Source organism: Podarcis cretensis (assembly GCF_951804945.1).
Source record: "Podarcis cretensis genome assembly, chromosome: 2".
Classification (NCBI taxonomy): Eukaryota; Metazoa; Chordata; class Lepidosauria; order Squamata; family Lacertidae; genus Podarcis; species Podarcis cretensis.
Window position 1 is genome coordinate 22,786,470 of NC_137171.1, and position 10,876 is coordinate 22,797,345.

A 10,876-nucleotide genomic window follows, 5' to 3' on the forward strand; every position below is an offset into this window, starting at 1 on the left:
GTTGGAGAGTATGGAAGCTGTAGTCTAACAACATGTGAATGCCATGTTAGCCACTCTCAATATATATTGGGTTTGTCCTAAAAGAAATACATTTTGGAAATCAGTTGTGGATCATATAGAATACATTAAGGTAAAGGGACCCCTGACCGTTAGGTCCAGTTGTGGACGACTCTGGGATTGCGGCTCTCATCTAACTTTATTGGCCAAGGGAGCTGGCATTTGTCCGCAGACAGCTTCCAGGTCATGTGGCCAGCATGACTAAGCCACTTTTGGCAAACCAGAGCAGTGCACGGAAATGCCGTTTACCTTCCCCCCAGAGCGGTACCTATTTATCTACTCGCACTTTGACGTGCTTTCGAACTGTTAGGTTGGCAGGAGCAGGGACATTACAGGCTATTAACTCCCAGTAGATCCCTTGCACATTCTTTTTGGTCACATAAATGAAACATAATTTCCTGGTGATTATAATATCTATCAGTTATACAGTGGTACCTCGGGTTAAGTACTTAATTCGTTCTGGAGGTCTGTTCTTAACCTGAAAATGTTCTTAACCTGAAGCACCACTTTAGCACTATTTCTGGGTTAGCGGAGTCTGTAACCTAAAGCGTATGTAACCTGAAGCCTATGTAATCCGAGGTACCACTGTAATTGGAAAAAGGAGGGTACCTTTCAATTGCTATTGAAAATTTGGTGTTTCTAAGTACAATAAAGCTTACTAATTTTGTTAAATTATTTTATATAATAGTATTACAAGATGAGCCCACCTATTAAACCTGTGTGCAGATGACCTGGCCTTATTGGTTACAGACCCTTTGACAACATCCCCTTTAAGAAAGAACTGGAATCTTTTGAGATCGTCTCGGCCTTTTGGGTTAACAATAAAAAATCAGAAGCTTTATGTTTTCATGTTCCTCCTAGGAATATAAGCTCATGAGAGACAGCTTGTTTCAATCTGGGCAACAAATCCATAATAAATATGATAACAAATATGAAGAAGCCGAAACTGATAATGACAGCTCAGAAAAAGAGATTGACTGAATTTTACATAGAATTCATTTTTGCAGCTCTTTTCAAGGAAATGAAATCACTAGGTACTGGCATATAACATATAACAATCACTAAGTACTGGCAAGATTTAAAGGGAACTACTTTAACCTTGTGGCACCACAAGGTATGGTATTTACCTATTACCTATTTACCTTTACCTATTTACCTATACTATTTAGAATACATGGAAAAACTAATTCATGAAATCAGAGTACATGACTCTTCAAAATCAGATAAATGCATTAAAGATTGGTATAGTTTTATTACATTTGTAAAAGGAAAAAGAAAACCCACCATCTCATTATGCTAGGATATGGAATGCATAATAATTTTAAGTAAGTATGATATTGTTTCTTCTATTATTTTAATGTTTGTGCCATCATTTTCCCATCAAATCTTTCAGGTCCTTATATGCCTCAATTTCTAATCACTTGCTCTATCTACTTATACTGTCTGGATTGAGGGGGTCCAGTCCTTTGGAGTTAAAATGTTCTCATGGTATATATTTATTCTATTTCTTCATTTTTTTGTAATGTTTGATATTAGAAAATCATTTTTAAAGGGGTTTTTTTAAGTCCCTGGAGGGAGAAAAGAAAAATGCTATAGTTTTTTTTTAAAGAAAGAAGATATGAAATTACAAATGGTAGAGACAAGGTTATAGAAGGGGGAAAACACTAGTTGTTTATAAATAATGTAATGAAGAAGAACCTAAAAGAAGGTTTAGAGAAGACATTTTACTCTACACTTTAGCAATCCTGACTGTCCTACTTTTGAAACTGCTCTTTCTCTAGCCAACAAAATCACAGGAATTGCTGTCAAGTCTGCGTTCACATTATAGTCCATACATGTTACTGGATGGAAAAAGTCAGGATTTCTCACGTGAAGTACGGAAGTATGTGTGATATAGTCCTTATTAGGATATATTCCTCAATGGCATCTGCTTCCCCAATTTAAAAAAAATCCCTTTCAGTTGCCTTTAAAAGAGAACTAAGAATCTAATATGATTATACTAAAACTTCACCAGCAGCAGCACAGTCTCATTAACTAAGTGGCTATCCAATAGTTCTGATGTTGTCCTTAATGATGCACCACATCTATTTAAAAAGCACAAATACTTCACCGCTAAGGTTAGGAGTCAGCATCCTTGTGGACCCATGAATTCATACTGGAATTGAAAGGAAAATATCCGCAGTATTTACAGTTACCTGAGTAAACCTAATGCATCAAAACATCTAACCAGCACATTTCATCCAGATTGATACTTTAGCAATACAATTACCATCCCAAACTTTTAATTACTGGTATGTCATTTTAGAGCATTTTCATGATACATGAAGCACAATCTTATGCATAAGTAAATCCCACCAAGTTAAATAGGATTTCAGCCTTACTTTTCGTCTGCAATGAAACACTTCTGAATGCTGCAGTTACAGTATAGGCAGCAAAGCAAAACTCTGTTTTAAAACTAAAATACATTATACACAGCGTAGTTTTTCATAGTATTTTGGATATCCAACTTAATTCAATAGCAATTTTTTTTTGGGGGGGGGGGAATAGCCTTCTCAAACAGCTAGCCCATTTTCAACATCCAGTTATAGAAGGCAGATGGTGACCCATCCCCATAAATCAACAGTAGTAAAAGTGCAAGTTCAGATCTGCTTGAAATATAGTGCACAACCAGAAACCTAGTCTCATTCTAATAATATTCTTAGTGTTATTTTCATATATCGGCGCATTGTCAGTAGCCAAACACATGGCAACTTGTTGTAGACTGCACACTGATGTTTTGACAAGTAAATAAGACACACAGTGAACAAAGATACAGAAGAACTATGAATAAGCTGGACATCCAGTAAAATTCAAAGTTATGTCTCTACAGTGGTTATAAAACAGAGATCTAAATAAACTGTTAAACACTTAGTGCAAAGGTATGCCAAACATTTCTCAGAACATTCTTAAAGCCTCAAAAGAATCAACCTTTTCTTCTAAATCAGGCCTAGGCTAAATATTTTATTTGGCTCCTCAAGATGGACATAGAAGTTGGGCATTAGCTCCAAATCAGTTCCTGGCCTCACATCAAACACTATCCTGTCATTTATCCAGTCAGTCAAAACAATGTTTCCATCTAAAACTTTTAATGTTTACATCTTGAAAACTGCTAATTGAATCCAGTTTTTCCAATCCAGTTTTCACAGTCTATACTATCAAATACCGAGATAATAAATGTGAAATAAATAAATACTACATATTTCTTACAGAATTAAACTGGGACAAGAAAAAAAGGTTGAAGCCAAAACAGAAGACTGCTAGCCTCATAAAATTTAAAAACACTGAAACTAGATGTGTCAACATTCTTATAGTAAACTACTTCTAATCACACTCAAGGAAGAACTTTAGCTCAATATAGTTTTAGCATTTAGAAGTTCCTGAAGTATGTTTCATACCAAAATGGATTATCAAAACCACAAAGTACATGAGATTTAGATATTCTAAAGCAAACCCTAAGAAAACCACTTTCAGCCACCCCTATACATGTTTACTTAGATGTCCCACTGAGTTCAATATTACTATATTACTTACTTTCAAATACTTAACAATATTTTTTCTATAGCAACTTTCCTTATGCATTTAAAGCTTCCCTACAAAAAAGAATGTGATGCATGACATGCACATTTAAAGTTAGCCAAAATACAGAATATTTAATCTTAATAGTATCAAGGGTTTTTGTCTGCATTTATTTATTTATTTATTTATTTATTTATTTATTTATTGAATTTATATACTGCCCAATACCTAGGGGTCTCTGGGCAGTTCACAGAACAAAATCAAAATATAAAACCGCAAAATATATAATCAAAATAAAATGAACAACCCAATAACACCCCCCAAAAAAACACATTTTAAAAGGTCATAGGGTGTCTGCTTGCTGTCTATAATTTTACAATTGCCTATAATTTTTTTCTAATACTTAAGTAGTGTAATGTACTTTGAATACTAATTAATCCTTCCCCTGAGACAAGCTTCTATAGTTCCAAAATTACAAATCTGAGAGCATTAGAAAATGTGCAAGGGGAAGGGACAGACGTAATGACTACCTATCCACTTGTTGGTTTAAAAAGATTGTAAAGCATGTCTTTGGTAAATCCAGTCTTTGTTGAACTTCACTGTTCCTTCTCCAGAGCAGCGGCAATACCAGCTGCAAAACAGTCCTTCTGCCAATTTTTAGACCAAGGATGTTGCGCTCCACAAAGTGCATTTGTCCAAACTTCTTTCTGCAGCTTTACCTGATTTCTTTGGCTCTGCATATGATGCTGGACATCATATGGACCACAAAGAAGGCTGATCACCGAAGAATTGATGCTTCTGAATTATGGTGCTGCAAGAAGATCAAACCTATCCATTCTTCGCCTGCAAGAAGATCAAACCTATCCATTCTTAAGGAAATCAGCCCTGAGTGCTCATTGAAAGGACAGATCCTGAAGCTGAGGCTCCAATACTTTGGCCACCTCATGAGAAGAGAATAATCCCTGGAAAAGACCCTGATGTTGGGAAAGATGGAGGGCACAAGGAGAAGGGGACGACAGAGGACGAGATGGTTGAACAGTGTTCTCGAAGCTACTAACATGAGTTTGACCAAACTGCAGGAGGCAGTGGAAGACAGGAGTGCCTGGCATGCTCTGGTTCATGGGGTCACAAAGAGTAGGACATGACTAAACGACTAAACAACAACAACAAATGATGCTGGACTACAGCTCCCATCACCCCTGACGACTGAGCTATGCTGGCTGGGGTTGATGGGAGTGGAAGTCCAACAACATGTGCAGGGCCACAAGTCCCGTCCCCCCAATAAACATGCATATATCAACTTTGGAAATTTCCCAATTATGTTCTTGCAGAATTAGAACTAGAGCCACACAAACAAGAATGTATATGTTAGTAAAATGCACAAGAGATTATAGAGACTGCAAGATGGTACCATTCAAAAATGGTTGATGATAATACAAGCTATTAGTAAGAACAACCTCTGCCAGGCTGGGGACAGGTCTGCTTTTAATAATGATTTACAGCCATCATAGTGCTACCTGAAAACAATCTTGCCCTGAGGGGAGATGCAATCTAACTTTCATATAAATTAATCCAGGGCATACATATGTGTGTTTTGTTAGTTTTAATTTATGCTTACTTTTTTAATATTTTATGTAAGCGACCGTATTTCACAAGGTTTACCTGAAATACAGTACACAGTATACAGTAGAAAGAAAGCGCTATCATCATTTTCCCAAGGCTCTCATCTAGTAGGTAAGACAGTGGCTTAAAAACACATATCTTTTTTGTTAAAAAAAGTCTTTTTTTACTGTAACAAACAAGCATGGATATGAATCCTAAATCCTAACATGTGAGGTGGAAATAGAAACTGAAGTAGGAGTCCTTCAAGACAACTGCCTCAAAACATTTTCCAATCAAGGCATCTGAAGATTTTCAAAGATGTGCTATTAAGGTTAAGACAGAGAATATGAGGAGAAATTATTTTGAGGAGATATGGAAGGTATTTGTAGAATTTGTACTGTTAAACGGAAAGGGGTCAAACCATTGCAAGAGGTGTTGACATGTTGGGAGGCTGGATAGTTACGATGGAATGATCTCGGGTGTGGGGTGGCACTTTTTTATTACTTTGTAAAAATTAATAATAGTAACAGTAACAGTAATAAACTTGAAAAAATATGATTTTCAAAGCTTAAAAGCAAGTTTTTGCTCTGCGCTATGGTAGCATAAGCATCAAAACAGAACCACAGCTATTGCACATTCCAGTCAAACCAGCTTGTTCCAAAAAGCCTTTCCTTCCATCTCCAGACTTCTTTGGAGACCCAAACACATACATATATATATATATATATATATATATACAGTATTAGAAAGAAAGAAAATACCCAAAAGGTTCGTGCTCTTGCCCTCTCCATCTCATCAAGGCACAACTTTACACAACCTTCCTTTGCGGAAGTGGATTTTCAGCAGGGCGAAAACAAGGGCGCAAAGCGGCAGAGACTCATTCAAGTTTAAGCTGCCAGAGGAAAAGGATCAAACTCTCTCTAACCCTCCCCCCGCTTCACAACTTACACTTAAACCCACGTCCCAAAGCGGCCTCACATCCTAACGAACCGGTTGAGCAATCCAGATGCTGGAGAGATAGAAAAAGGAAAAACCTCTCACGATGCTCGAGCCCTGGAGTTTCAGACTGGCTTTATCGGAAGAGTCCGACGCTTTGCAGGATGCGTCCCTTCAGAGCGTCGTGTGCAGCAACCGTTGCACCTGGAAGCTCGCACCCCTCGGCAAACTCTTCACCCCCCCACTCACGATAGCTGAGATCGCGGGGTGGGACCGTGGGGTGAAGAGCTTACTTTTCTCCCAAGGCCTGGAAGCTTTCGAGAGAGTCTCACATACACAAGGCAGTGAAGGAAGCAGCTCGCTCCTCGAGGCTCCCGGCCAGTGGGTTGAAACCCAAACACACACAAACACCTCACGTTTCCCTTATTACTGTTTTTGAAAACAAACGGCGAAATTCTCTCTCCTTTCCTCACCAAACCTGGGGCCCTTTTCTCTCCCCACCCCCACCGCCCTCTTCAGCGTCCCGCAACTTCCGAACGGCTTCTCCATAGACCCGAATTATATTCCCCTCGCAACACCCTTCTTCCCCCACACAACGCCTCTTTCTTCTCGGGTGGCCCTTCCATTGTCAAAGCCGACCCGCTTTCCCCCCCCATACCCCACCCCACAAGGCAAACGAGGCCCCTCGGGCCTCGCTCTCCTCCTCGTAACGTGTGTATCGGGAGCGAAGCGTGCGCGCCGCCTGCCTGACCGCCCGCCCCGCCGCGCGCAACGGCTCCTCTCACCTGTCAGTCGCAGCTTGACGGGCCCGTTCCTCCTCGCCCCTTGGTTGGACATGACCCCCGGGAATCCCTCCCGAGAGCCCGGCGGTAACCCTCCTTCCCTGCCGCCGGGGACGGGGGCGGCGCGGGAGGGAAAGGGAAAGAGAGAGAGCCTCTAATGGAGTCGGGCTGGACGCGCCTCACGACGCCGAATGGAGAAAAGCCCGGATGTGCCCACTGTCGCCATGAGCGTCAGGAGGCGGAGGCGCAGCCGCCTTGCCCTTCCCTTCCCGCCCGAGGCTGAGGCGGCGAGTACAACAAAGCGGCAGACAGGGGAGAAGCCTGAGGGGGGAGCGGCGGAGTCGCTCGCGCCAAGGCCGGTCGGCCGCTTCGCTCTCCTCCCCCCCCCCCGCTTCGCCGCCTAAGGCCCAGTTCCTCACAGGCCTCGCCTCCTCGTGAAGGAGCAGCAGTAACGACAGGGCCCCCCTTTCTTTCAAGGCGGCGGCGAAGCGTCGCGGGCGGCCCTTCGGTGAAAGGCTCCCTTGTTCTGGAGCCGCGCGGAAGAATATCGATGGGGGCCCGACCCCCAGCGCGCTTTGCGAGAACTCCAGGCACGGCCAGCTCCGTGATGCCGGCTGTCCAACAGAAGAAACTTAAAAACTCTCTGCAAAAATGTCATATAAACGCCCACAATGGGGAAACAATCTGCCAGCGCTCCACTTGGGGAACAGCAGAAGCTTCCTAGGAAAGCTGGGCCTGTCCCTCGACATCCCCCCAAAAAGCCAAAGAGCTGCACCAACAAGCCCTCTGCAGTGCCACAAACCCAACTCAAGGGTGGTGTAACTTTGGAAAAGAGTTGGTCGCTTCTCCTACCTTTCCGCAAAGGCCGATGCCAAAATCCGGCATCGGTGAGCGCAGTTTTGTCCGGATGGAAGCGCAGAGTGTTTAAGGACCGGGATGTTCACAAGGAAACCAAAATGCTCGTTTACAAAGTTATCGTGCTACCAAGCTTACTGTATGCTTGGACCACTTATAAACGCCAGCTCCTCAAAAGATTGCATCAATGGTGTCTCCAAAAAAAAGTACGTATCACTTGGGAAGACAGGTGAACTAATGCCAGGGTACCGGAAGAAGCAAGTATCACCAGTGTCAAAGCAATGATTCTTCAACATCAACTTCGTTGGACTGGTTGTGTTGTTCGGATGTCTGATTATCGTCTTCTAGAGCAACTACTCTATTCTGAACTTAAGAATGGAAAGCATAATGTTGGTGGTCAACAAAAAGGGTTTACAGATCAAGGGTTTACAGATCAAGGTAAATTTTTAAAAATGTAGTATAAACACCAGCAATTGGGAAACACTCGCCTGTGAGCGCTCCAATTGGAGAACATCCAGAATTGGCCTCCACTTATGGGCACACCGTTAAGACCGTGTTCATGGAAAACAATCTTGCTTGGCTACAAGTGATCACCAAAGGAAGAAGAAGAAGAAGAAGAAGCTTCAGGCACCACAGCTCCAAAGCTTTTGCTTTCTTGGTTTATTGCCGCCACAAGTTCTTCACACTGGGCTTCCTCAAAGCACATTAGTTCATCAGACAGCCCCTCTACGATATCAAGCAACACAATGATAATGTCCCCTATCTGGACAGGGAGAGCCTGACTACTGTTAGTATACTATGCTCTGCTAACCTCAAGGTTAGATTACTGCAATGCGTTATATGTAGGGCTGCCCCTGAAGATGATTTGGAAACTTCAGCTAGTGCAGAATCTGGCAGCCAGGTTGCTTGCTGGAGCAAGACAGTTTGAGCATATCGGCTACCATTGAGTTTCGGGGCCCAGTTCAAAGTGCTGGTTTTGACCTATAAAGCCTTAAACAGCTCAGGACCACAATATCTCAAGGCCCACCTCTTTCCATATGAACCTACCCAGACCCTGACATTATCTTCTGAGGCCCTTCTTCGTGTGCCTCCTCAAGAGATCTAGAAGATGGCAACACAAGAACGGGCCTTCTCTGCAGTGGCTCCCCACTGTGGTATGCTTTCCCCAGGGAAATTCTCCTGGAGCTTTCATTATACAACTTTAGGTGCCAGGCAAAAACGTTCATTTTTAACCAGGCCTTTGGTTTATTTGATTGACATACTATGTATGCCCTTTTAAAATGTGGGGTATTTTGGGGGGGGGATTATTGGGTGGTTGTTTTTATTTTGATCTATTATTTGATTATTGATGTAAACCTCCAGAATGTATTTTGTATAGTTAAGTTTTTACCTCTATCTTCAGTACGTTGTTTTTTATTTTATTGCTATGGCTAGTGTCTGATGCAAATAAAGATTGCTCTGAATTCCAAAGCTTTTGATGCGCTTTTTACAAGTGGTACGTACCTGATCCTAGTCAGGTATCCACAGGATTGCAGGATTTTTGGCACCTAGGAACATCTGTCTGAACAATTCCTAACAAAAATGCCTCCGGTCTTTTCGGGAAGGTAGCTTTAAACATTTTTTTCATCTCATTATAAATCATTTCCCAGTATTCTTTAAGCTCCATTTCTTTACATTTCCAACACAAATCTGATTCTGATTAGCCAGTCTACTTGGGGTTGAATACCACCTGTGAATCATTTTCATATACAGTGGTGCCTCACAAGACGAAAAGAATCCGTTCCGCAAGTCTCTTCGTCTAGCGGTTTTTTCATCTTGCGAAGCAAGCCCATTGACGGCTTAGCGGATTAGCGCTATTAGCGGTTTAGCGGCTTTTAGCGGCTTTTAGCAGCTTAGCGGATAAGCGGCTTAGAAAAAGGGGGGGAAAGGAAAAAAAACCCCGCAGGAACTCGCAAGACATTTTCGTCTTGCGAAGCAAGCCCATAGGAAATTCGTTTTGCGAAGCACCTCCAAAACGGAAAACTCTTTCGTCTAGCGAGTTTTCCGTCTTGCGAGGCATTCGTCTTGCGGGGCACCACTGTAATTCTCTTTCAATGTGTAGAATGCAGCAGATTTTAAATTGTTCTTCCAAAGTTTCTCCCAGAGGTTTAAATCCATATCATGCCCTATGTCGATTGCCCAGTGGGTCATTGAAACTTTAACCAGCTCATCCTTTGTTTCCCAGATGCTGTTGGACTCCCAACTCCTACCTGCTTCACAACCAACAGGGCCAGTGGTCAGGGGTCATGGGAGTTGTAGTCCAGCTGCACCTCTGTAGAACCACATGTTCTCTGCTTCCGTTGAACTGTTCTCACCTGGCAAACTGCAGGTCATTTACCTGAGCCTGGCAAAGGATGAGGTGCTTCAGAAGGTGTTGGGGTGGAGCCTTAGCTCAGTGCTAGAGGGCACACACGGTGCATTGTATATAGGAGGTACCAGGCAGGGCTGACCAAAGACATTTTGGCACCAGAGATGAACCATGAAATGGCATTCCCCTCCCTGCCAGGGAAGGAGTGATGATCTACATCAGAAACAAGGAGGGAGGTAAAAGATCTACATTGGGATCTGTTGCCTCTGGGGATCCTGCTGCCCACTGGGTGGACTGGCCCTGGTACCACGTTTAACCCTTCTCTAGTTAGATCTCAGAGCTGATAAAGCAAGGGGGGGAAGAGATTTTGCTCCCTTTCTTCCCCAACTTCCACTTTAGGTGGGCCAGTCATGCCAAACAGAGGAGAGCTCTTTCCTGCGATCCAAGGCAAATACATGAGAAAACAGAATATCCAGCTTGCCTGTCTCTCTTCAGAGGCTGGTGTAGCCTGCTTTTCACTGCCAAACCCCCACCTAAAAACACCTGTAGCATGAACGAAGTCAATCCAGGCACTTGAAGGGAACATTTCCTTTGAGGCTAGCAGAAATGTACCCATGAGCCAAACACCAATTTTAAGAAGTCTATTTTGAATGAAAAGAAAGGAGGACAAAGGTAAAGGCACAATTGTACTTTAAAAAGGGAGGAAATGTTTCAGTTCCATTGAAGATGATCCTATTGCAGC

At 42.5% G+C, this 10,876-nt stretch overlaps 1 protein-coding gene across 1 annotated transcript in view; it reads right to left on the minus strand.

Annotated features, from left to right (window-relative positions):
* SMURF2 (SMAD specific E3 ubiquitin protein ligase 2) overlaps positions 1–9,118 on the minus strand; it is a 70,172-nt gene extending 61,054 nt beyond the window's left edge. The window contains exon 1 of the mRNA XM_079965427.1: positions 6,936–9,118. Within this exon, the coding sequence (XP_079821553.1) occupies positions 6,936–6,987 (52 nt within the window). The 5' untranslated portion in view covers positions 6,988–9,118. The remainder of the gene's footprint in view (positions 1–6,935) is intronic.
* Positions 9,119–10,876: the final 1,758 nt, after the last annotated feature.